Source organism: Ambystoma mexicanum, chromosome 2q (assembly GCF_040938575.1).
Source record: "Ambystoma mexicanum isolate Mex_15411 chromosome 2q, UKY_AmexF1_1, whole genome shotgun sequence".
Lineage (NCBI taxonomy): Eukaryota > Metazoa > Chordata > Amphibia > Caudata > Ambystomatidae > Ambystoma > Ambystoma mexicanum.
In genome coordinates this window covers 536,645,304-536,672,543 of record NC_090924.1, presented here as the reverse complement: position 1 = coordinate 536,672,543, position 27,240 = coordinate 536,645,304, and the positions used below count along the sequence as shown (strand labels likewise).

Below are 27,240 nucleotides of genomic sequence, written 5' to 3'. Positions count from 1 at the left end.
CTTGATCCTGTATTGAGCTCTCGTAGAGGGCTTACGTGCTGCTTGAATTATATGCATGTTATCCTCGAATAGGTTGAACTGCGCTATTGATCGGAATTCGGGCACCAGGCCTCCAAGCTGAAGGGTTGTGTGGAGGGGTGCCACAACTGGGGATTGCTCTGGTGAAGGTGGTCAAGAATCTGCGGCAAACTGATTGAGGAACACACACAGGTGCTACAGTTCCGAAAACCAGAACATGGCTGGCCACCAAGAAGCCATGAAGATTAGCGAGTTTCCAAAGTGACCGATTAATCAGCGGCAAAGGAGGAAAAGCGTGAGCCTTCATGTTGTCCCAAGGGATCTCGAGAGCATCCCACAAGGAAGACACCGAGCCAGTCCCTGGATGCATAAAGAGGAAGCTTCTGGTTCAATGAGGTTGCAAAGCGGTCCACTGTTGGAGAACCCCATTGCTGGAAGATCTGGGTGAACATCGGTGTTCATTTCCCACTCATAACTCGCCGCAGATTGGCATCTGAGGGAGTCTGCAGCCAAATTGATGTGACCTGGAATATGCACAGCTTGAAGCCAGACATTGTGTTGGATAGCCCAATTCCAAATTTTAATAGTTAGGTCCACCAGAGAAGGAGACTTGGTGCACCCCCGTTTGTTGATGTACAACATTGCTACAAAATTGTCTGTGCAAATTCGAACCACACTGTTGGTGATAGAGGGTTGAAAAGCCTTGAGCGCCAGAAGCTCTAGGTAATTGATATGGAACCGCCTGTCCTGCGGCGTCCACAAATCGTATACCTCGAGGTGACGCAGTGTCGCCCCCCAACGGAGGAGTCTGTAGTAACCGTTACTTGTGGGGAGGGATCCTGAAAGTAGGTCCCCACTGAAAGGTTGTGGGCGGCAGACGCCTATTGAAGATTCACCGTCATGCAGGATGGGACTGGAATCATCTTGGAGTCCGGAACTGTAGCCTGGGACCAGCAGCTCCAAAGAGCAAGGTGAGTGTGCCTCATTTTTAGGCAGGTCAGAGGAAGAGCTTACACGCAAGAGGCTATGAGGCCCAGGGGCCTCAGGAACCACCAGGCCGACATGTGGGAGGACTGCAGGAAGAGCTAGCACATGGTTGAAAGGTCCGCAATCCTGTTCTCCGTCGCGAACACTCTGGTACCGACGGTATCCCAGCGGAAACCCAGAAAGATCAGGTCTTGAGCAAGCGTCAAACTATTTCCGCCAGTTCCCCCGACAGTCCAAGATGGAGCAGGAGCTGAAGGAGTGACTGAAGATTGTCCGTAGCGGCTTGTGGGCAAGGACTGCGCAGGAGCCAATCGTCCAAGTAGGGATATACATGAACTCCCTGCAGTCATTCGGAATGCTGCGATGACAGACATCTTTGTAAAGACACGCTGCGCTGAGCTGAGACAAAACGGTAGCACACGATAAGTGTTCTGTTCCCAAGGAGAACAGCAGATATTTTCGATGCATATCCTGATTTGAAGCCCGCATGTAGGCATCTTGAAGCACTGCTATGCTGAGCCAATCGCCCTTCTGGAGAGAGGACTTTATCTGGCTGGGCGTAATCACCTTGAATTTCTCTTGAGGTAGAAAGAGATTGAAATTGGAGAGGTTGAGGATAATGCGCAGACCAGCCTGGTTGTGTTTGGGCACTGTAAACAGACGAGAGTGACAGCCCTCCACTCGTTCTCGCAAGGGAACAGGCTCCACTGCTCTGAGGTCTAGAAGTTTCTGTACCTCAGCTCGAAGGAAGGGCGACCCGGTCTGTTGAAGAGGAGGGTGAGAGGGAGGGGTAGGGGCAAGCAAAAACCCACCCGGGCGATGGACAAAATGCATTGGTCTTCTGCAATTGTCTGCCACGCCTCCAGATGAGACGAAATTCGTCCTGTAGAGGAGCAGCCGAATGCCTCTACAGGAAGTCCCGCCCCATACTTCCTATATGCTGGAAACCAGAAGTCGCACCATGCACGACACCAGTGATTGTGCCTATTCCACGGAGAACCTTCGAGAAAAGGTATCCACTAAGAAAACCCTATCTGATGTATCCTTAACCCTATCTAGATAATCTCTTGGAAGAAGTCCCCAAAGGAATATGAAAATGAGAGAGAGAAGCTGGTGACGTCACAAGAAGTGAGTGAAATAGAGAAGATTAGTTGAAGGGTATGTATAGACTGCATAGAAACTGGTGACGAAATAAAAAAATCAAGTAAGCCTTCAGGTGCGGGAAAGAAGATTGCATGTGTCAAGAGTACTGCAGAAAATGCAAGCCATTTAATAACTGTACAGATGCAGTGAATGGAATGGAATGGACTGCAGGCGGTGCCGCCATTATATAGAAGCTGGACGTCAATGTCACAATACTAGCAAGCTCAAGTCCATGGAGAAAGAAGGATCAAGAGCTGAAGCTGTGTCGCAGCAAGAAAAGCAGCTAAGAATCATGGAAGGACCATAAAGGGCTGTCTGGCCCGATGTCAAGGGCTGGGGCTGCCAAGAACTGGTTATCTATTGTCAAAGGCAGTAAACGTGAGAAGCAGAATCGCTCCTTGTTAAGTTGCAAGGAGAGAACACCACGGGTGTCAAGTTTATTAATTCAAGACAATTAAATGCTGAAAAACAGGCTGAAGTATGGTCTCCGGTCTCGTGAGTCGAGGATGAAAATAGAAGTGGGCATGCAGACCAGAACTTAAACATGTGCTCACACTCCCTTTTATTCCCAAGAGATAAGAACCTACTGAAGGCAGAGTTCAAAGGCAATCTTTGTGTCAAAGAGCATGAGTGGTGAAGGATGAAGGGCTAATTGGGAGGGCAGACACTGTCATGTCCACCTCCTAGCACCTGGGGTCTGAGCTTACGTGCTGCTAGTGAATCGAATGTTCCAGAAGGGTGCAAGCATGCCAACCAATTGTAGAGGGCCATATAACGAAGGGCCTAATACTTTGAGAGCCAATGATATACCATGTATCTAATAACTGTTGAGGATGACTTGCACTGGGGGTGGGCATAAATTGTCCACCTGACTGTAGAGACCCAATCACAACCCGATCCCTTATAGAAACTATACTTGGATGTTCCCCTTAGTCCAACCACAACTCCCTGTAGGTTTTTCTCATTTGACAAGTAGTATGACATTACGTATGACATTTTTTGTATAAAGCAGATTTTATGTGAAATGTTTGAGAGAACTTAAGCGAACGTCCGCTGTAACTCCCTGTTTTAGACAATTGATATTAAAAACAGCCATCTGAACAACTTCCTGAATCGGTCTTAAGAGTTATTCTGCATCCCATCCGTGCATATGTTACGTTACTAATTAAGGACCTTATGTTCAGTCCTCCCACCGGAGTCTCGTGCAACCAATGAAAAACATCATTTAGATGGTTTATCAGCGGGGAGACCACCCATTGCTGAAGAGGAGGCGGTTGACAGAAAAACCAGCCACCTCGCCTTTGCTGCTTGCGGCAAGGGCCACCAGCGGGAGCCCCTGCCCGGCGCGCACAGCGGTCTTGAAAGCCTCTGAAACCAGAGCAGGACCTTGTCTGAGACCCCGACCTCCGAGTATAAGGTGCCTTAGCTGGGGTTTTGCCAAGGGCCGACAATGACTTAGCAGTTTGCGCGCTTGCCTTTGGCGAGTTCCTCATCAGTGGAGGAGTGAAATAGTTCCCAACCCTAGAAGGGAAGATGAAGCACCTTGTCCGGAACCTCCTTTGAGAACTTCATAGCAAGCAGCCATGCTTGGCGGGAGAGGTCTACCCCAACTATAAGGTCCCGAGCAGAAGTGTCAACATGTTGGTGCGCAGCCTCCAGCAGGTCCTGTGCCAGAACTCTGGCATCGGATAAGCCGCCCTTAAAGTGTTCGAGCTTATCAGGAGGAGAACATTCCTGAAACCCGTCAAGCTCCTTCCACAACTTGATATTAGCAGCAACCAGGATGAGCTTGGTGTTAAGCTGACGCAGCTGAAGAGCCGAATTGGAAAATACTTTTTCCCCCCCCAATGGCGTCAAGAAGCTTGTCCTCCTTGGAAAGGATCCGAGACGCTGCAGAGGACAGCTTAGACGGGAGCGCAGCTGCAGCCACCACCGTCAATGAGGGGAGTGGGCATGCAGTCAAGGATAGGTCTTCAGGCGCGTGTAGCTTGTAGCAAGCGTCAATTTTCCTGTTTAGTTGTTGCCCGGAATGAGGTTTCTCCCAGAGCTTGCAGGCTTCGGCCAGGACATCCTTTTGAAGGAACAGGCCGATGCGCTCCTGTGTCAGAGTAAAAGCTCCAGACAGTTCACCTTCTTGTGGAGCCAGAGCCTCAGGTATTGGGATGGCTAGCCACGCCATCATATCCACCACCTGGTCGTGAAAGGCTCTAATAGAGCGGGCGGGTTGTCGCTGTCCCGGTCCGCTTGGTCTCCATCCAGTGCAGCAGGAACAGAATCCTGATCTGCGGCACGTGGCACTTCAGGCCCAGAGTGCAGGGTTTACTGTGCAAGAGGAGTCTTTAGCACAGGTGAAAGTGGAGGCAGAAGAGGCAGTGGAGGCCCCACTGGAAGTGGTGGAGGTGTTGGCACTACCGGGACCTGCAGCAGGATTGCCGGAGCAGGGGGTGGCTTAGGATACATTTCCTTGAATAAATCCTTAAGTATGCCTTCATTGGATCAGAGTGCATAAGCGTCCGAAACTTGCCAAAAAACGCATCCTCAGAAGGCGGCCTAGGCACTGCAGTGGGTAGAGGCTGCTCTGAAGGGGCATACCCCCAGGATCACAAAGAGGATGGTTGCCAGGACAATCCTCCACCCACTAGACCCACGCAAACCAAGGGAGCAGACGTAGGAGGGAGCGAGACGGTGTGTGGCAGCAGAGACCGAGCACGCCAATCCATTGGAGGGCAGAACGGGTTCTTATTATCCACAAAACGTGGAAAAGGCTGCTCAGCCCCGTAAACAGGCCCCTCTGTACCAGCCGTTGAGAACATTGTGCGAGGGGGGTAGTCAAAACGGCTGACTTAGACCGTGGGGGTTGGACTGCCATTTTGTTAACGCCTGAAGTGAACTGTGTCACAGGTGTCAGTGAGGCTGTGGTCACCACAGGGGTGTCAGGGGACTTATGTTCTATTTTAGCATTGTGACAAGGAACCTCGGCAGAGCCGGTGCTAGCACAGTGCAGAGCCGGTGCAAGTAGAGTGCTGACCCCTTAGAGACTGCTGATTAATTAGCCCCCAGTGAGGGAACCTCGGCGGAGCCGGTACTCTACGTTGTTCAACCGGCTTCTTTGCCCCTTCAGCAGGATCGTTTCGACCACTAGTCTGATAGGGGGAAGGATTAGGGTCACCCGCTGAAGCCAGAGCCCTCGAAGGGGGTCCCTCAATCTTGCTAGTCCGCGACGGGGATCCTCGGGTGTAACCCCGGTACATTTAGTTACCTTAGCAGGAACCTCGAGAGGAGACTCGGTACACTTAGTTCCAGATTTGGAAATCTCAGGAACAATCCCGGCGACAACATCCCCAGAAGTACTCGGCTTAACCTTAGCCCCCAGAAGGTCCTGGCAGCGCCTTTGCAGGGAACCTCATAGGGAACGCCGGAGTGCCGGTTAGATCCCTTTCGGGAAACCTCAGGGGAATCCCTGGTACCAGAGCCACTTGGGCCCCTCCCGGACCCAGAAGACCCCGGGAAGGAGTCCCCCGGCCGGGGTGCCCTAAAAAGGAACAAACGTAATGGTTGCTTCATTTTTTTTCTTCAATGAACTGCTGTAAGTATGGTGGAGGAATCCGCTGGAACACCTCCTCCCACCTGACAAGCCGATGCTGGAGTGCCCCTACAGAGGGAGTCGCAGTAGAAGCACGAGTCCCACCAGTGTTCCGGGCCTAGGCTCTCCAGGCAAAGAGCGAGAGAGTGGGGATCCGCCCCCTCGTGAAACGACATTTGCATGAACAGGACACGAATCCCAGATGCTCCGCCATAATCGGAAGAAAGACCATGGAACCGGAGCAGGAAAATGAAGGACAAGGGAACAAAAAGATAAATATTCCTCAAGATGCAAGTGCATCCGCACCGACCGAACAGAGAAAAAGGACAGAAGGGTGATGTGCAGGGGGGAGCTCAGGAAGGCGGGGCTACGGTGACATGCGGTGGCTGCCCCGTAAATATAAAAAGGACAACAAGTTAATTTTGTGATGCTTTTAAAGTGCCCCGGTCCCATCCAGATGGACGGAATATCCCACAAGTATGGAGGAAAGGGGATGGACGTAGGAGTAAGATTAATACAACAAAGCGAAAGAATATGAAGACCAAGGGCAAAAAAGTGATGAGGTGAACAAAGAAAACACTTAATAAGCAATAGATACAAAGTGAAATAAAAGAAACACATTCAAAAAGTGGATGACGACAAAAATAAATCCCATTTCAAAAGGGGAGAAATCTCCAAGGTGGGAACCAGAGTACAAAGGGAAATGTTGAGATAAAATTAGGAACAAGCATTTTGACACAAGGCAAATTAATGAACATTTACCTACACAGACCATATTCGACTTAATTATATAACATACATACCTAGACCCACAAGAGCCATTCTTGCACTTGTAAAATTATTCTGTACAAAATGATGAAGCTGAGTAAAGAAATAAAAGTACATGTGAGACTGGCAGCAATTGTATTCAAATTAGTCAACTTTTACCATATTCACAATTAAATCAAAACTGGTTTGAAAACCGATGCTGCCAGATTAAAATCTGCATTAAAGATTCAGATTAGCCAATGCCAGCGCCCCTTCTTTTCACTGTAACAAACCTCAACACATTGTTATCCAAATGATCACCGTCAGTAATTTGAGGTCTTGTCATATTTCTTTCTTGGTGCATGAACATTTCTCAAATACCTTTTCTTTGCTAAAACTGATAAACACATTGGTTTGCTACTCAGATAGTATACCCTATCACAATGGCACTACCTCTCCATCATCTGATTTAACTTGCGCTACATTGAATCAGAGCAAGGGTCATTAGAAACACATCTCTTCACAACTTCCAATTGTATCCCACCTGACAAAGATTGAATTTATATTTATTAACTAAAATTGTTAATCCAATTTCTCCTTCACTATTCAGATTTAATAAGGGACTTCCTGCAGTGGGTTCTCTGTGTTGAAGAACATTCCTCAATAAATCTGGCTGAAGGAACAACATGAAGCATACCAGACTGCACCACATCATTTAATACAGGACCTAGTTCTTGCTAGTAGGGTCTCAATCATCCATCAATTCCCAGATTCAAATTTTTGTACATCAAGTACCATTTCAGATTAACTGCTCCGTCTTTGACGGGGTGTCCAATTACTTTCATATCACTTTTACATTGCATTACTTTCACAACTCTATATATGAACTGTTAAACGTCCCACAGATTTTTAAATTCTCACCATGGTGAATATATTGTGTTCATTTTGCTTTTTAAACCAACTTTATCATACGGCTATTGCCTTTAGTGCATGTTAAGACAATTTCATTTTGGGAATTCTGTAGAACCGTTTCAGGGTCCCCTTGACCATTTGCTTTTGACCTATTTTTGGATCACTAATATACATTTGGTGGATAGAGGGATTTCGACTAAAGGCCCCCTGCAAGTGCAATCTTTTTCCACTCAGTTCTGTTAGGCTATTGGGATTTGTATGACGCACCACTGTCCTTATGTCCTCAAGGCGCTCATGTGGATCTGAACAGGAGCAACTGGCATGGATGAGGGTGTTTTCTAGGTGGATTGCGATTTCCACGCTCTGGGTCTTTCGGTTCCCAACTGGACAACCTGCGATGTCTGGGAAGGTTCAAGGTGTTTTGGCCAGAGGATGAGTTTATAAATTGATTGGAGAAGAACAAGAACAGAATTGCGACCATATTGGTGTGGGTTAAGGGTTTTGGTTAGCCCTTTGTGTTGAGCGATGGTGGATGACATGTAACCCATATAATACTTCATCAAAAAAAGCGAATGGAAGAAAATGCAGAATATGGCAGTGAAAAAAAAAACTGATCCCCCAAAAATGTCGATCAAGTAGTGCGGGGGTCACCTGCTTCCATTAAAAAAAAAAAAAGCTAAAAAAGAAAATGAAAGTGTGTGTGAAGGGAACCAGCGTCACAGAGGGATGGGGAAGGCACACTTCCCTGTGTGCCCCCGGAAGGTAAGAGTTGGTGGGAGCGGGTTGCAAGAAATGTCTGGGGGGAGACAAAATTAAAGTTATTTTTGTTAACATAACTCGTTTTTTTCTCCCTCGGACATTTCGTATACAATTTTATCATGGAGAACCGGATGACATGAGGTTGCTAGTAGGTTATACTCTTTATACTCTTTATACATGTTTGTGAACACAGTTAGTTTGACATGTTTCGATTTATCATGAGTCTTGGTTCTAGGGAAATTTATGAGAGATGTGCGCAATAGCACCTGGAGCGTTCCAAGTGCCGAATGGGATTATCAAATAAATGATCTCACCCAAATAACCAGACCGACTCAAAGAATATGGAAAAATACTATTTTATTATCAGTTCAATAAAGTAGGGAAATCTGTTCGACAAACAAATTGTAGCTCACAATCTGCGCATTTCAATTACACAAAAGGCTTTATACTTCAATGTATGTCAGCTATGACATCATCCTACGTGGCAAAAAGTAAAAACCTACCAGGTGGAGGGATTGGTTAAGGGAACATATACAATATAAGTGTTAATATCATCATTGGCTGCCCCTTATCTGGTAGGCACGCCTTGAACAACCTCTGACCGAGGAAAATACAGATACTAATACCAGCAGCGGATAGGCTTCTGCAACAATATATGGTCCACCATTACTTAGACCCTCATGATTTGTTGGCACTCTCTTCCAATCTTGGACATTCGTCTTGTTAGCAACACGTAGGCAATGAAACCCGGGTACAACTGCCTATCTTAGCTAATTAGCGTACCATCTCTCATCAGTTAGGCCCTAAGCAAAGGCTTCCCCCTTTGTAGTTGACCTTGCAGGCCGTTCTAATCCTCAGAACTTAAAAAGGTAGTGAAGGTACATTACTATTTTCGTCTTGAGCTTTATAAATAGGCCTAGTCTTTTGGTCTTGCACCGCATGTGAAGAGACCATGATTTTGTCCATGCTATCCTTTCATTGAATGCCATTTGATTCAAATATATTGGGTGCCATTACTCCTCTAGAGACTGGGTTGCTCAGTATTCCATGTGCTTTCTGCATCTGTGATTGGCACTCAATTGTTCACTCCCTTACTTAATCAGAGAGAAGTTACTTACCAACTGTAAAGTTCTTTTGAGTGGAAGTTCCTCCCACGTATTCCTCATCTTAGATAAATCCTTACCTTCAGCTTTGCGGCTTCTGAATTTATATTTCCTCCACCAGAGGGCGCTCTGCTCGAGTCTGCCGCGTCTATGTCCCACGGCGGTATCAGCCGAGGGTCGACGTCATCCGCTGTATAAATAGCTCGAGCCGTGCCTGTTGGCCTCAGTTCTGTTTTTTCGTATATTGTAGTCAATTAGTAGCTATGGCGTGTCCCTATCACCAAAAGCTCTAAAGGAACCTTGATTGTAAGAAAATTACAGTTGGTCAGTAACTTGTTCTTCAATTGGATTGTGTCCTCCCACGTATTCCTAATCTTCGATAGGCTCCCAAAGCAGCCTGAATTGGAGGAGGGAGTACCAGAAATATTAAATCATACACAGTACGAAGTATTGATTTTGCAAAGAGACCCCCCCCTGTGAAGAAGTCTAATCTAGGGAGTAGTGCTTTACAAATGTGTGCATTGATGACCAGGTGGCTGCTGCACAAATATCTTGTATCAGGACACCTCTCTGAAGTCGCCATGCCCCTGGTTGAATGAGCTCTCAGCCCATCCGGAGGATCTTTCCCAGCCAATCTATAACCACCTGGACAATGTTTGTTTCGTCAATGCCAGCCTTAATTTAAGGCCAGTATATCCCACAAAATGTTGGTCACACTGACTAAATTTAGGAAATCTCGATATATTGAAACCAAGAGCCCTTTTAGAGTCTAATCTGTGTAATCTTTCTTCCTCAATTGCGTGAGGAGGAGGATAAAAAGGCAGGCAAGGTTATCTTTTGTGACAGGTGAAAATCTGAAACAATTTTCGGTAGAAAAGAGGGTTTGACCTTATGAACAACTTTATTTTTATGAAAGATGGTGTGAGGAGGTTTGCTAGAAAGCGCCTGCAACTCACTCACCCTGCGGGCTGAAGTAATTGCCATTATCATCTTGGTGAACAGGGACTCAATCATGACAGCAACCGGTGTGTATTAAGAAGGCTGGGCTGACTGTACGCACAACCATGGGTACAACCAAGGAAGTCTTTCCTTCCTCAGAAGGCTTGTTGCATCCTCCAGGGAACAGGTACACTCCCTGGGAGATCAGCTGGTAACTAGCACTCTAAAAATAGTCCTGCCATTACAATGGCCATGTCTCATGGGGGTACAGATTACTGGAGAGTTTTTGGTGTAGGCAGACAGAGCAAGAGGGTAGAGTAGCCCAGGAAAGAGCTTCAGCCCACAGAGGGTTCCCACCATTGTGGATTTTGCTAGGACTTCTGAACTTCTTTGTCCCCCTTCCAGCAGACAAAGCACTCTGGGTATGACACCAGCAGGCAATGACACTTGTTACAGCAGCCTGGAGAAGACCCTTGACAGGCTTGCTAAGGATCAATCAGCTGTGGCATTTTGCCTATGAGGGTGGAGGGAGAGGTCCTCCCCTTAGCCGATTCAACTAATTCTTGAAGGATTCACCTGGAACTATGCTGAGGGTACAGTCTGCTCCAAAACCCTATGCAATAGAAGTGAAGGGCAGAGCTCCAAGAAAGAAGTACGAGTTTTTTCATATTTTCATATCCATTTTGGATGACCAGCTGGTTGGACAAGGCATACTGCAACTGAGACACTGGTACCCAGGACCCTGTTCACACGATGTGACAGACCCCTACAAGTGCTCCCTACAAATCTTCCTGGTTGGGAACGGCAGAGGAAAAGACTCCACTTGCCACCAAGATCCTAGACTGGGGATCTCAGTGATTGCAAAACCCAAAAAGTAGACCAAAGCCGATCTACCCCCTCAAGACAATGATCAGCCTTACCCATGCTCGTCTTGCTTCAAGCCACTACAGGGTGGGTGGTGGTGACTTTGGTACTACAAATACTTTGATCCGCTTACCTGTGTTTTGAGCCATCTCTATGCTGGAAACCTATTGAACCACATCGTCCTGCATCAATTAAACAGCCGGCTCAATTCCAGGGAAGCACTGGACTCACTGTGTCTCAACTGTCAACTCGACCCAATACAATTATTGTCTCAACTGCTGACCCGACCTACCGAAACCTTAATAATGGAGGAATCTCAGTGTGCACTTATAAAGCTAATAACAAAGTGTGGTCTCTATCTATATCCGGGGAGTAGATGTAACAAAGGAACTATAAGATAGAGGCCAGACATTGACAGGGCGAGAAGCTGAGAGATAACCTGTCAGTCCATCAGCATGAATATAAAACTACATTTATTATGTAACAAAATACAAAAGCAATTTGGTTTAAAAACATTCAAGTATAACCATCACGAAATGCTGCTATTAATGCAGCGTAATGCAACAATTTACATGGGTGAAATCAATCTAATATGGACAGTCAACTGTCTGTTGGTCACAGCAAAATAAGTGTCTCATACATCAATACATCAGATCACAATGGTCAAATTGATATCATGTGTACTCTCAATTTTGAGCCTGTGTGTCAATACACAAGTTACAATCTGTACTGGACCTACTGGAAGCCATCAATTCAACTAGTCTCAAACGTAGACTCAATCCAGTGGATGCCCAGTCTCGATGCAGACTCGGAATTGGGACAGCATGACTAACAACGCAACACCAGTTTGACTACAGAAAGCCTAGCCAAACTATGCGGAGCCCTGATAATAAAGGAATATTTTTTACTCACCGTAATCCTATTTCTGGTGCTTGTATCTGCTTAGATTCACATGCTATGCATACGCCGACATCTAGTGGAAGCTGCAGAGTATTAGTTGTTTTCGAAATTCGAAAAGGGACGTCGAAAGGGCGTTCCAGTAATACTATCCCTATGTAACGCTCACCTGATTCCCGCAGAGGCGCCGGTCTTGACTGGGTGAATGCCGTATCTTCAAAGGTGATGTGTAACACACGGTTGGCTCTTTGGGCTGGACCTCTGTGCACTGTATGTCTGACTCGAAGAGCAAGATGTCTGCAGATAGAAAATATGGGATTAATGAACTGGGGTTATTGGGGGCCTCTCTCCTCTTCCCTTTCTCTTCTCCTGTAGAACCCCAAAGGTTAACGCCCTCACCTTAGGTAAGTGAACGCCGAGCTCTCCATCTGCCTCGGGGCAGGGTGCCGTAACCAGTTTCTTCACTGGATAAGGGTTCAGGCCTCTTGACCTCAGAGGACTGCTGTCCGTCGTTAACTGCACGAACGGTAAGTTCTGGGCACTTCAAACGTTTTAAAAGTCTTTTGTAATGATATCTCTTGTTTTGCAGGGTTCCGGCGATGGCGGATGGCGGGCTGATGAGAGTTGAGGATCGAACCCGCGTGAGGAATAGAAGCGCCTGGAAGCACGTAAGTAAGCGCTTGTAGCCTGCTTCACGATGCGCACTAACTGTCCCTTTTATCTTGCAGGTACAAGTTCGGAGCTTTAGAGAAGCTGAAGGGTGCTGGAATAACCACTGGATTCGGCGTGGGAAGGAGTAATGGCACGTGAGTAATAAAGTTGCCCAATGTCTTTAAACGCACCTTCTTTTGTCTTTCAGATGCGGGATGCAGCGCCGAAGGCCTCCGGAGCGTGCAAAGAGCTGGTAAGCTTTTGTCTTTCAGATGCCGGAATGCAGTGCGAAGACCTCCGGAGCATGCGAAGAGCTGGTAAGCCTTTGTCTTTCAGATGCCGGAATGCAGCGCGAGGCGTTGGTGACAGCCGATGGACCAGGTAAGAGATGCGCTGCCACTGAAGACCGTAGTGCTAACCTGTTCTTTTTTTGTCTTTACAGGTGCTGCTGAAGACTGGATTCCAGGATGGTAAGCCTTTGTTCCCTTAGGCCCAGGATCAGAAGCAGAAGACACGATGAGCGTTCTGCTGCAGAGAATGCAGAATAACGCAAAGCAAGATTCATCCATCGGGTGTGGTTTAAATAGCCTCCTGTAGTGCTTAGGTGTCTCCTTCCACAGCCACGCCTAGGTAAGAAAAGAGTTCCTGCTTTCCAGAAGAGTTCCAGTGTTCTGAACCTAGGGAGTGGCTCCTGCCCCACCCAACAGGAAAAGTAGTCCCAAATAGAAGAGGATCAGGGGTTCAACTGGCAGGTAAGTAAGCAGCATGGTCTGCTGCAGGTAAGTCCACCCAAGCATTATGAGCCCGGCGCTTCCAGCGCTGGGACTGGGCATCTTTATGAGCCTGGTGCCACTGGCGCCAGGACAGGGTCCAAAAGGTCCCAATTGGGACTGGCTGGCACTCGGAACCGTGGTTATGGGTCTGCTTCCAAGGGAGTCGGGCAAGTTCTGATCTTTTGGAAGCAGATATCATGACACCCTAGTGGGACGTCCACTGTACCCATGATCCCTCATGCGTCGATGTCCCTCAGATTGTTTTTCTTCTGACATGATGCGTCATGTGAGTACAGTTGTATCCAAGCAGATATATGTAGAAGCTCATAATATCTATGCACCTTCTCTCAGGTGAGGATGGGTGGGCGCATGTGAATCTAAGCAGATACAAGCACCAGAAATACGATTACGGTGAGTAATGTATTCCTTCTGTTGCTTATATAATCTGCTTAGATCACATGCTATGCATAAATTAGCGAGCAGTGTTATGAGAAGGTGGTGGGTTGTGAGAAGGAGTAGCGGCAAATAGATGTTTTAGAACCGCTTGCCCCACCTGTGTATCTGTCTTGGAATGTGTGTCAATGCAGTAGTGCTGAGTGAAGGCGTGAACTGAGCTCCATGCAGCTGCTTCGCAAATGCTGTCTAAGGGACGTTTGCAATAAATGCCAAAGTAGTCCGAGTGGGCTTTTGGTGTAGAAGGCAGTGTCTTGTTTGATAATGAATAGCATAATTGTATACACTTAACTATCCATCTGGAGATGGCTCTTTTGGAAACACGCTCTCCTTGTCTGCCTGTAGCCATGGAGACAAACAGTTGATCAGTCTTCCTAAGCGGTTTGCTTTTATCTACGTAGTAGAGAACTGTCCTCCTCACATCTAGTGTGTGGCGTTTGACCTCAGCTGAGCTAGTTGGCTTCTGAAAGAAGGCCGGAAGCTCAAATGATTGGTTTATGTGGAACGTGTAAATGAATTTAGGGGAGAACCTAGGGTGAGTCGTAAAACCAATTTGTCTTTATGGATGATGAAGAAAGGGTCCTGCACTGACAAGGCTTGGAGTTAGCAGACTCTTCTTATGGAAGTAATAGCCACTAAGAAAGCAGTTTTATAGGTAATGTGTTTAAAAAGTAGCATGATGCAAAGGCTCTAAGGGAGGGCCCATGAGTTTTGCTAGCACTACATTGAGATCCCAGCCTGGCAGGATATTAAGAGATTGGAGGGTGTAGTCTCTTTACTCCCTCCATCAATGCTTTAATGACTGTCACTTTCCACCATGAGACTTTAATTTGAAAGGTGGTATAGGCTGATAAAGCTGCTAGGTGGACTTTTAAAGAAGTAAAGACCAACCCTGAATCCATCAAGTGGAGCATGTATGTTAGAATGTGTGATGGAGTACATTCTATTGGGTTGATTTGTTTAGATTGGCACCAAATGACGAATCTCTTCCACTTGAGGAAATAACAGTGTTTGGTTTTTGGTTTCCATGCTTCCTTTAGGATACCCATACACCGCTGTGGAAGATGGAGGTGTCCGAACTCTGACTTCAGGAGCCATGCTGCCAAGTTCAAAGAGTAAGGTTGTTGGTGTATCATTGTCGCCCCGTGTTCAGTCAACAGGTTGACCTGGTACGGGAGCTTGAGGGGATCGCACATCGCCAGCTTGCACAGATGTGGATACCACGGTTGTCTCGCCCGCATAGGAGCAACTAGGATGAGCGTCATCTGATCCCTGTATATCCTGTTCACTATTCTGCTGATTAACGAGTCGGGGGAAAAGCGTGAGCACATTTCCCTGACCTGCTCATCCATAGCGCGTTCCCCTTTGAGTCTGGTTGGGGAAACATGGATTCAAAGACTGGGCATTGCTTGTTTTCTCTTGTAGCGAAAAAGTCTAGAGAGGGGTAGCCCCATAGAGAGAAGATGTGATCTAACACATCCGTGTGTAGTTGCCACTTGTGTTCTTCTGACAGAGGACCTCTGCTGAGAGAGTCCGTTCAAGTGTGGAGTACCCCTGGAACATGTTGAGAGGGCAGGGACATCCCTCGTTTTGAGTGCCCACCTCCATAATCTCTGAGCCAGTTTGGACAGATTTGGAGTGTGTGTGTACCTCCCAGTTTGTTGACATAGAACATTGCGCTGGTGCTGTCTGTCAGGACTTGTACCGACTGGTTTGTTAGGTGGTTCACGAAAGCTTGCAGTGCTTTGAAGATTGCCAATAACTCTAGTAGGTTGATGTAGTTCTGTGCAGTAACTTGTGACCACAGGCCGTGTGCTGAAGCTAGTGGGCCCCCGCCACCCGGAAAGTGACGCGTCTGTTGTGACCACCGCTAGCGCTTCCGGTTCGTTCAAGGGTTTAAGGGTTTCCCCTGGAGCAGATTTTCCCTTGACCACCAGTGTAGGTTTTGAACCAGTGTAGGCGAAACAACCACTAGATCCTCCCACTGACCACTTGCCTGAGACCATTGTCGCCAACCATTCCTACACTGGTCGCAGGCGCGCGTGAGGGGGGTCGATATGGTAAATGCACGATGCCATCATGCCTAGCAGACGCATAGCTTTGGGTACACTTATCTGGAGACCGGTTTGATACTGGGGTATTTGCCAAAGCATGTTTTGTACTCTTTCCATGGATGGGAAAGCTAAGCCTGTCTTTGTATCTAACGGCTCCTAGGAACTGTTTTGATGTGTTTGGTACCAGACTTGACTTTCTCGTTTATTGAGAAGCCCAATTGGAAGAGAAGGTCTATGGTTTTTTGAGTGTTTATCTTGCATAGATAGTAGGATTCTCCCGTGATCAGCCAGTCATCCAGGTAGGGGTACACTGATGGCCTCCCTGCGAAGGTGCGACGACACCACCACTTTCAGTACCTTGGTGAACACCCTTGGAGCCGAGGCTATCCCGAAGGGCAGCACTTACTGGTAGTGCTGGTCTGCTACTTTGAATCGCAAGACTCTTCTGTGCGCTGGGAACATTTAAATATGAAAAGGAACAAGTTACTTACCTGTAACTGTTGTTATCCAGCATAGGTCTGGCATGGATTCACATGCTCATGAATATTCCGTCGTCAGGCCAGGAATCCTCGGTATAGAAAAAAAATCAGTATCAGTTTCGTTTCTGGTCTGTCTTTCTTAGTAGTAACCAATCATTGGTCTCTGGGTCATACTCCCCCCCAGCCAATGACTGCCCTCTCCCTAAGCCCCGCCTCCGACAGCCATCCTCAGATTTGGTAGCACATAAAGTGGCATTATGACCAAGTGAAGAGCCGCAGAGGGGTAGGCGGGAGGGTTCGCATGTGAATCCATGCCAGACCCATGCTGGAGAACAACAGTTACAGGTAAGTAACTTGTTCCTTCTCCAGCATGGGGTCTGGCATGGATTCACATGCTCATGAATAAGAGAATACATAGCAGTACACACATGCACAACCACGGGAGGTGGCAACAAGCACAACATTAAGCAATACAACAACTCAACATTAAGCAATTCTTACCTCCTCACCAGGCTCACCTTAGGCGAACAGGTTGCGCAGCACTGCTTGGCCGACCCTGGACTCCTCCCTGGAGTCCCGATCGAGCCAGTAGAATCTTGTGACGGTGTGCGTCGACCTCCACGTCGCAGCCCTGCAGATGTCCAGCAGGGGCACACCAGACAGGAACGCTGTGGTAGCAGCGATCGCTCTGGTCGAATGGGCTCTCGGACGGCCGGGCAGCTGTCAGTTTGCCAACCGGTGACAGTACATGATGCAGCCGGAGAGCCATCTGGAAATGTAAGTCTTCGAGAGAGCCTTTCCTTGATTCACAGTCCCAAAGTTCACAAACTGTTGTGACGTCTTACGAAAACTCTTTGTGCGGTCCACATAGAACTTCAGCGCTCTAGCTACATCCAGCGAGTGCAAAGTCCTCTCAGCCGGCGACGAAGGTGACGGGAAGAAAACTGGCAACACCAAGGGCTCGTTGAGGTGGAAGTCAGACGGCACCTTGGGCATAAAGGATGGGTGTGTCCTCCGCACCACCCTCGTATCATGAAAAGTCAAGTATGGAGGCTTGCAAGATAGGGCCTGATCTCTCCCACTCGTCATGCGGAGGTGATGGCCACGAGGAAAGCGGTCTTCCATGACAGGAACTTCAAAGGCGCCGAATGCATAGGCTCGAATGGGGCCCCCCATGAGCTTGGTCAGCACCACATTAAGCTCCCACGCCGGGGCAGGAGCCTTCACCGGCGGGAATGATCAGAATAGTCCCTTCATGAATTCTTTCACCAGGCGATGAGACCAAAAGTACGCCCGTCTCGTCGTCCTGGTATATCGGTAGATTGCAGCCAGATGTATTTTGATGGAGGCGTGAGCCAGTCCAGCTTTGGCCAGCGACAGTAGGTACGGCAGTACTTGAGGGGCCGTAATCCGCAGAGGGTTAATCTTCTGTGCACGGCACCAGAAAGAGAACCTCTTCCATTTATGTCCGTAGCACTTGAGAGTTGAGGACACCCTGGCCTTTGCAAGAATCTCTCTGCAGTCGGCCGGGATGTCGTACCCTCCAAACTCTAGTGCTGCAGGAGCCAGGCCTGCAAGTTCAGCAACTTCGGGTCGTTGTGAAGAATGGCGCCTCTTTCTCTGGAGAGAAGGTCTGCGTCTGTCGGCAGCTTCACTGGTGGGGACGTGGACAAGTCCAAAAGGTCCGGGAACCAGATCTGCCTCGGCCACGCCGGTGCGACGAGGATCATCCTGCACCGGGACCTCTTGAGCTAGTTGATGAGCCGGAGGAGCAACGGAGGGAACGCATAAAGAAATAGGCCGTCCCAGGGGAACGAGGAAGCATCGCCCATGCTCCTCGGCTGGGGGAACCTGCTGGCGAACCTCCGGCACTTCGAATTCGTCGCGAAGACATCGATTTGGGGTTCGCCCCATCGTCAGAAGAGTCGATCCACTTGATCCTGGCGTAGTTCCTACTCGTGGCACGAGCGCAGTTCCCTGCTGAGTGAGTCGGCGATTGTGTTTTTTTATTCCTGCCAGATGAAGAGGCACCAGAAACATCCCTTGGGCGACGGCCCAATGCCACAGATCCTGGGCTTCCTTGGACAGGGCCGGGGACCTGGTTCCGCCCTGCTTCCGATGTAGAACATCGTGGTGGTGTTGTCAGTGTAGATCCTCACCACCTTGCCCTTGAGGGACGGAAGAAAGGACCTGAGAGCCCAAAACACAGCGCGGAGCTCCAAGATGTTGATGTGGAGAGACTTCTCCGGGAGCCAAAGGCCTCTCGCGTGAAGATCTCCGGAGTGTGCTCCCAACCTTCCAGGGAGGCGTCCGTCGTCAGCGTCACCTGTGCCCGCTGACAGATGGGAGCGGGTACCCCACCACCGGAACGCCTGACGGAACGTCTCTTTGAGAGGGATCCTGTCCTCGAAGCTGCGGGATCCTGTCCTCGAAGCTGCCCGTCGACTGGATCCAGCGGGCGTCGAGGAACTCTTATAAGGGTGTCATCCGAAGCATGCAAAGGCGCACCAGATAAATGCAGGAGGACATCATCCCGAGGAGAGACTTGATAGATCTTACCCTGGCCATGTCCGTGGCCAGCAGACGCTGCACCTTGCCCAGAATGGTCCTGGTCCTTTCCTCCGACGGCGAGGCCAGCCGCGCCACTGTGTCGAGCTTGGCTCCCAGAAACAGGGCGACTTGCGACAGAACCAGGTGGGATTTTGGAAAGTTGATGGAGAATCCCAAGTCCGTGAGCAGCTGGACGGGCTTCGCAGTGTGCTCCAAGGCGAGCTCCCTTGTCCTTGCCCGGATGAGCCAGTCGTCCAGGTAGGGGTAGACGTGGATCCCCTGTAGGCGCAGCCGCGCCGCCACCGGTGCGAGGCACTTGGTGAACACCCTGGGTGCCGACATCAATCCGAACGGGAGGGCCTTGAACTGGTAGTGCCGCCCTTGAACCACGAACCTGAGGAACTTTCGGTGTCTTTTTAGAATGGGGATGTGGAAGTACGCATCCTCAAGTCCAACGACGACAGGAAATCGCCCTCCTCCAGCTGTCCCAGCTCATGCTGGAGGGTGACCATACGGAACTTCTGTGCCTTGATGTACTTGTTCAGTCGTCGTAGGTCCAGGATGGGGCGCCATCCTCCCGTCTTCTTTTTTACGAGGAAGTACCTTGAGTAAACTCCGGAGCCCCGAAGCCTCTTTGGGACAAGCTCGATAGCACCCTTCTTGAGCATCGCCCTTACTTCCAACAGTAGTTGAGGGACGTGATTTTCCTTCCTGGCCACGGGTGGAACGCAAGGGCACTTCTTCTGAAACTCGAGGGCGTGCCCTTGGGCCAGGGCGTCCAGCACCCAACGGTCGGTGGAGATGGACTCCCACACGCTGACTAACCTCGCCAGCCGGCCTCCCACCGGGGTGCTTCAGCGGGGCCCGACCCCACGGTCGGTTCAATCTTATTTGGAGGCCGCCTTGCTTCCTTGACCTTGTCGACGACAACAGGCACCACCTGACTTGCCACGTCCCCTGTAGGCTTCCTGGGACGAAGATCTTGCCGCTTGGCGGTAAGTGGAGGAGCCACTGCCGGATCCTTTGGAGGCACCTTGTCTGCCTCCAGAGCTCCGAAAGGACGGCCGTCGTCATTGGAGCACTCCCAGTGCCCGGGGAGTCTCGGTCTGTCTTGATGGCCTGAAGGGACTCAACCACCTTCCCAAACAGGTTGTTCCCATTGAAGGGCATGTCCAAAACCTTGGTTTGTACGTCCTGGCGGAAGTCCGTGGCCTTGAGCCATCCTCGTTGTCTCAAGCAAATGCCGTTGCCAAACTGATGGAAACCGGTGTCGGCGATGTCCGTTGCCACCGTGATGGCGTGGTCTGAAGCAATCTCCCCCTCCTGTAGGATTTGAAGGGCCTCAGCCCTTTTGGCGTCCGGAAGGAAGTCTAACAGAGGGGCCATTTTGAACCACAACTCCCTGTCGTAGCGGGCTACGATAGCCAGGGCGTTGGCCGCCTTGATAATCGTCGCTGCGGATGAGATGATCCGTCGTCCCATCCTGTCCAACTTCCTGCCCTCACCGTCCAGCGGGGAAGTTGATGTCGAGGCTGATGGCCCCCCCCAGCTTTCTTCTTTGCCGCCGCCGAGACGACCGAATCCGGGGTAGGTTGTGCCCAAAGGCACAAGGGGGCAGCGTCGGGGACCCGGTACTTCTCGTACTGGTCCCTCTTTGCCGGCGCCGTGGCACGGTTCTTGAGGAGGGCGAGCCCCTCATCCCAGATGTCATAAAGAAGCGGTACGGCGGGGACCGTCTTCCTTTTAGCCTCGCGCCGTTGGTAAAGGAACCCTTCTTTCTTCTTTCCTTCTGGGCAGAGCTGAAAAAGCTCGGATGCCCTGGAAATCATGGCATGAAAGGATCCAATCTCGTCGGGCGGGGACGCCCGATCATGGGGTAATGGGGGACACGTCCAGTCGTCGCCTCCGTCGTCATCTGTACTTGTCGTAGCCGTGTCCGTGCCTGTATCATCCCCGTGGGTAGTAGACCGGGGGAAGGCAGAGCAGGCCGCAGAGGTGGCATAGGATGCGTCCTGTCGGGGCTGGCTCAGGTACCTCCGTCGGGGGAAGGGGCAACCTTGTCCTTATCTCCGAGCATAAGGACTGAATCGCTGACAAAATGGCCGCCGAGGTGTCCTGCGGCGCTGGAAACGACGGGCGCGAGGGCTCTTAAGGAGCCTTGTCGGCGACACCGTCGCTCTCATCGTGATCCCTCCAGACGGGCTGGGCCTCTTCCACGACTTCGATGAGCTTCTTCAGAGGTCGTGTCCGTATCCACGATGGCCCCCAGCCCCTCCCCCACCTTTTCCAACGCGGACTTCGTGGGGGTCTTTTCAATGGGCCTGAAAGACTACTCCCTCCGCGGTGGCTGGGAGACTCTGGGTCCTGAGGGCGCCTCCACTGGTGTAGCCTCCACAGGCTGAGCCAGGGCCGCGGCGACATCCGCAATCGAGGCTTTAGCAGGGTGAATTAAGGCCATCGTCACCTTCTGGACGCCTGGGGCCTTCACCTTGGGTGGAGGGTCCGCGCCTCGATCCCCCTCTGCCGGAATCTTCGAGCTCGACCGGGGCCTCTCCAGAAGCTTCACCGGGTTCTCGGACTTCCTCTTACCCGAGCCAGAGCATTGGCTCGTGGTTGATGGCGCCAGGGAGGATGCGGCCTGCCTGGCAGCCAAGGAGCCCGACCGTTCGGCGCTCCCGCGGTGCTTAGCCTTTTGATGGGCCCCTGTCGCCGGGGCACCCTCACAGGACTTGGAAGACTGCTCATACTTCTTTTTCTTCTTCTCACCTGACGGGCTCTTCCCTTCCAGTCAGTTGGCGAGACGGAGGTGGCGATCCTTCATGGTCCGCTCCGACATGTTCCCACAAAACGCACAGTGCGTCTTGTCCTCATGGAGGCAGTAGAGGCATAACGAATGCTCGTCCTCCTTGAAAACATTCTGAAGCTGGCATCCAGGGCAGGTCCTGAAGAGCTTCCCGGGCGTCGAGCTTCCTTTCTCCTGGGCCATGTCCGGGGTAGGCCTCGGAACTTCTGGAATCCTCCAAAAGCGCAACTCGATTAAATCTTCACCCTTGAGGGGCGTAGAAAACTCCGAAACGGATCCCTGTTGATCGGATGCAGAAACGGTGGAGCTTGAGGTTCTATTTAACCGAAAAATGAGAAAAATCTCCTGAAAAAGCGCAAAAACGCAGCAAAAGCTCAAGAGCTACAGCACGAGGTCTCCCAACACTTGAACGTGCGGTAAAAATCTGAGGATGGCTGCTGGAGGCGGGGCTTAGGGAGAGGGCAGTCATTGGCTGGGGGCAGTATGACCCAGAGACCAGTGATTGGTTACTACTAAGAAAGACAGATAAGAAACGAAACTGATGCTGATTTTTTTTCTATACCGAGGATTCCCGGCCTACCAACGACAGGGAATATTCATGAGTATACAGGGAATATTCATGGACATGAAAGATGCTTATTCTCCAGCATGGGGTCTGGCATGCCAGACCTCATGCTGGAGATTAAGCATCTTTCATGTCCAATGTTGCCATGTAATTCCCCAGTTTTAACAGAGGGATTACTTCTTGTAGCGTTGTCATGCTGAATTTTTGTGGCTCGACCAATTTGTTTGCGGGGCGCAGGTCTAATACCAGGCGCATGGTCAGATCTTTCTTTGGAAGTATGTTGAATAAATACCCTTGTTTACCTCGTTGTAAGGCACAATTTCGATGGCGTCCTTGAGGAGTAGAGCTTCGACTTCTTCCACCAAGATTAATTGTTCCTCTCTTGACAGTCTTTTCTGGCGCGGGGGAGGTTTGATGGGATTCCCTGGAGTTCTATGCAGTAACTTCCTGCTACCGTCGATAACACCCACTTGTCTGTTATCCCCTCCCATTCATGGGTGAAGTGTGAAATTTGTCCCCCGATTTGGGAGGCACGGGAGGGGACTAATAGCGGGGCGTCATTGCTTGGAGGGTGTTCCTCCACCTCTGGTGAGAGAACCTCTCCCCTTTCCACAACCATGGCGTTGTCCCTTGGGATGCCTGTTGGTTATTGTTCCATGAGGAACCCTGGCTTTGACTATAGCCGGTACCTCTGAGTTTTGTCCACGGAACCGCCAAAAACGATTGCCTCCTCTTTGGCTTGTTTGTTAGTTAGTTGGCCAAGGGACTTAGTGTTTCGTAGTCGTCCTTGGCGGACCTCAGCGCGTCCTTAACTGCCTTTCCAAATAAAAATGTAGGCTCAACAGGCATGTTGAGCAGGGTAGCCTGTGTGTCTAATTTGAATCCAGACTGACTAAGCCAGGCATGGCGTTTGAGGAGGGTGGCCTCAGCAATAACGTGTCCAGCGTTATCTGCTGCATCGAAATTGTTCTCGAGTAGGACGCTTGCCGTTGCTATGCCTTCAGCAGCCACAAGGGAGAGCCTAGATTTGAGTGGTTCCGGCGCGGATTCTACAAGGGCCGTAACTTCATCCAACTTAGTACAGTCATAGCTTGCTAGCAAGGTGGAGTTATTAGCAATTTGTGCCTGATAAGCTGCCGAAGATGCTATTTTTCTTCCCGTTGTATATCGTTTTTTACTCATTGTCCGGAGGAGCTTCGGAGGAGGCCAAGAAGGTACCCGCTCTCTTCCGGTTAGTGGTAACTACTAGAGTGTGGTTTAAGTTGGCCCCTTATATACAAAGGGTCCGAAGGTGCTGGGCGGAAAAGCTTTTCGATTCTAGGGTTTACCGTCCTAGTCTGATTAGGCATTTCTAGAGAAGGTTGAATCTTTCTCTGTACCGGCTTGAGTAAGGGGATAAATTGAGTTGCCTTTTTTTGTCCCCTAAGAGGTTTTCAGCAAAATCCTTATTTTGCTGGATTTCCTGTGTCTCGATACCAAAATGTTCAGCAGCCCTGAGAATTAGGTAGTTAAAAAAGGGTTGGTTCCCCACCGGGGAATCGGGTAAGGGAGGGTCCTGCGGGACTGGAGAGTCCATGGCAAAGCCTACTGACTCAGTGTCACCCTGATTGTCCCCTTCACGGACGTCGTCAACTCAGAGGTCATCATAATAGGTATTTTCGTCTGGGTACTCATCAGCTCCGACATCTAGGTCTTAACGGTCAGTGCAGAAGTGTGGTGCCTTGTAGACTGGTTCTTCAAACAGTTCCACTAGGGGGTGAGATCTCTTTCCTGATGGGTGTGTAGACAAACGGGACTGAGGGGCCACAGGTGAAGCCTTAGAGCTAGATGCCTGGGTAGTGGGAGCCATGTTTGCTAGGCTCTGAAGAGCCTGGGGGTGTTCTTAGAAAAAAATGTGCAAGAAAGGTCATACCTTTCATAACCCCATCTATATCCTGTGCAGACCGGGTTGCTGTACTGGGGATAATCCACAGGTAGGTAGAGGCAGGGATAGAGGGGTTAGGTAGGCTACCGTATAACTCCTCCTCCTCTATGATAGGATCAGGCTGATGTGGAATGTCCACTGTAGGAATCGTATCAGGTCCCGGCTCTTCCCCAAGTTTGTCCCTTTTATCTTGCCTGTCTGTGTTCTTGTCTTTCGGAGAGGAATCCCTGTATGTAGGTTTCTCCCTATGATCTGTGCTCTAATAAGCTGACTTTTTAGAGCTAGAGACCGTAGTAGGGGCCTTGGGGACATGTTTCTCCACTGGACGGGACAGTCCTGACTCCCTGGGCTTTTCCCCAGTTGTGTGGATCGAGTTTTGACTTTGGGAACTGCTTGCACGGTGTCCTTAGACATCGGAAGGCCGGGAGAGGGAGTTTTATGTCCGGTGTCTTTTGACTTAGCAGACTTGTCATGAGGCAGCCGCCCGGGGTGCCCAGAGGACCGTGAATCCGAAGATTTGCCCTTAGACGTCAGCTCTCGGCGTGTGACACTCATATCGCTGTGGGGTATGTGCTTGGTGTGGGGGAGTTTGGTGCCTTTGCCGCCGGGTGTCATCCCCACAACAGGACCGCCGGCCTGTCTGCTAGGGTCAGGGGCTTGCACTGGGGAACGCAGAGGTTCCCCGTCACCCTCGCCGTCCAAGAGGACGCTGCCGTCGCTGGAAGCTCCTTAGACGTCCATGGCGGCCTCGGCCTGCATGGTGTGATGGGCCCCAACGTTTCGTCCCATCTTTGAGGGTCTTGGTCGGACCAGTTTACAGGCCCGGCAATGAGTCTCGTAGTGGTCCCGATTCAAGCAAATGTTACACACCCTGTGCTTGTCGACCCACATGTACTTTTTATTGCAGGACGGGCAGAATTTAAATGGTGCACATTCCATATTGGGGGTAGGCAGCCAGGTGACCCAGAGAAGGGGTGGGAAAATACATGTTATGACCACCCCCCACTCTCCCTACTGTAAGGCCTAGGCCCGGTGGGCCTTCTGAGGCTGGGTGGTTCCGTCGAGATCTCTGTTCGATTGTCCGTCCGGTCCTTTCTTGAAGTCTTCGCCGTGTCGAGGCACGGCATTGATAAAGGACAGAAAGATGAATATTGAACACTTTATAAGTCAATGACGTAAGCTGAAAATGCACTCCGCTTCTAGGCGACCGCTCACGATGGCAGAAAAATAAAACAATCTGAAGGACCTCGACGCGTGAGGGATCATGGGTACAGCAGACGTCATACTAGGGATAGTATTACTGGCACGCCCTGTCGACGTCCCTTTTCGAATTTCGAAAAGAACAACTAATACTCCGCAGCTTCCACTAGATGTCGGCCTATGCATAGCATGTGATCTATGTAGATTACACAAGCAACAGAAATAAAGCTATTTGATGTGGACCTGTTCCCCAGACACCCCCCCCCCTTAAAGGACCCTAGGTCACTGATATTTCCCCTTCTCTACCTTTTGAAAGACATTCAATAACACATTCTTTGCTGCATAAATCATTGCCAGACCACCCCCTTTCTACAAACCCAGAGTGCAAATCCGGTGTCTCATTCCACAGAACACAGGTGAGAGAGTTGAACCCCACTTGCAGGACAACAGTGTGCTACCATTCAACAAATGTTTTCGTTCAAGGAATGTCAGCGCATATATATATGCACGGCAGAAATTCAGAATACATTCGCTACTGGATCGAACAACTAACACATCGATATTTTAAAAGGACACAATTGGCAGGCGTTAGAAAGTACTGGACAGATGGTTTTTCCGTGATGAGGAAATACATTCATCTCTCACATACCCTAAAGGGTTCAGGGGCTTCAGAGAAGACTTCCTGTAGGCACCTGGACAAACATGCATGGGCAAACTGCCAAATACACAAATCAGCACTCCAGCAGCAAAGGCGCAGCAACGCAACTCAAGTAAGTTCTACCAAGAGTCTCACAGTACATCAGACGTGAAGAAGAGGATGCAGCACGATACCCCCGCGGTGCAGCAGCAGACCCCAGTCACCGGATTCTTGGACACTGGAATGGATCTCACCGAATCAGTCAAGTGGAGTGGCTCAGCAACAGATTCTGCAGTTTTGACGCCCCTTTTCAAAGCACCACTAAAGAACGGTTACCGCCTGGTCGATTCAGCTTGCTAGTTCGGTTCAGCACTTAGAAGAGGGGAATTCAGTGAGCAGGTCCAAGCGTATTGGAGGTTTGCAGATGGGCGTAGGACATGGGGAGGGACAGGGGAGACCAAACCCCCCCCACAATTTTAAGTTGGGGGATATAATGGCATATGTCCCCCCCCCCCAATCCCAGAATCTCTTGTTGTGCACAGACAGTGTACTGCCACTGTCTGCTGCTGCACACAATTCCTGGCTCAGCTAGGAATGGCTGCCAGTGCCGGGCACAGAGCAGTCACAAGGGGGGTGCAGGAGGGGCAAATTACCCCAGGCCTTGCACTTGGGGGCAGGGAGAAGGGCTCACGGAGCATTCAATGACTAACCGTAATTCCACACCTATAGAGGCCCAGGAAATACCGTCTCATGGAGCTCTTAGCTGCTATCGGACAATGGCCCATCTTTTGGCTTGACAGCTTTATATCCGCGATAACTAGGGCGGTAGCAAGTCAAAGACTCAGAGCTTGTATACTGTAACTGAGGTGACAACACAAAAACACGCACACACGCGCGCGCGCGCTGTGGGAGTTCGACCTGCAGGCTGGCATAGATTTTACTAATCTATTACAGAACATCATTTTCAGAAGGGGCAGTGACTCCTATTAAGCTAAAGAACCAGAAAAATAAAAACGTACCTGCTGCTTGCCTTCCACACCACGTGCAGAATGGATGTTACCAACCTTCGAAAAGGAACAAGTTACTTACCTGTAACTGTTGTTCTCCAGCATGGGTCTGGCATGGATTCACATGCTCATGAATATTCCCCGTCGTCAGGCTGGGAATCCTCGGTAAAGAAAAAACCAGTATCAGTTTCG

General features: G+C 49.9%; 1 protein-coding gene across 1 annotated transcript in view; it reads right to left on the bottom strand.

Moving 5' to 3' along the window:
• Window positions 1-27,240, bottom strand: part of UQCRC2 (ubiquinol-cytochrome c reductase core protein 2) — a 666,108-nt gene that overhangs the window by 290,117 nt on the left and 348,751 nt on the right. Inside the window, exon 8 of the mRNA XM_069647677.1 lies at window positions 6,535-6,592. Within this exon, the coding sequence (XP_069503778.1) occupies window positions 6,535-6,592 (58 nt within the window). The remainder of the gene's footprint in view (window positions 1-6,534; window positions 6,593-27,240) is intronic.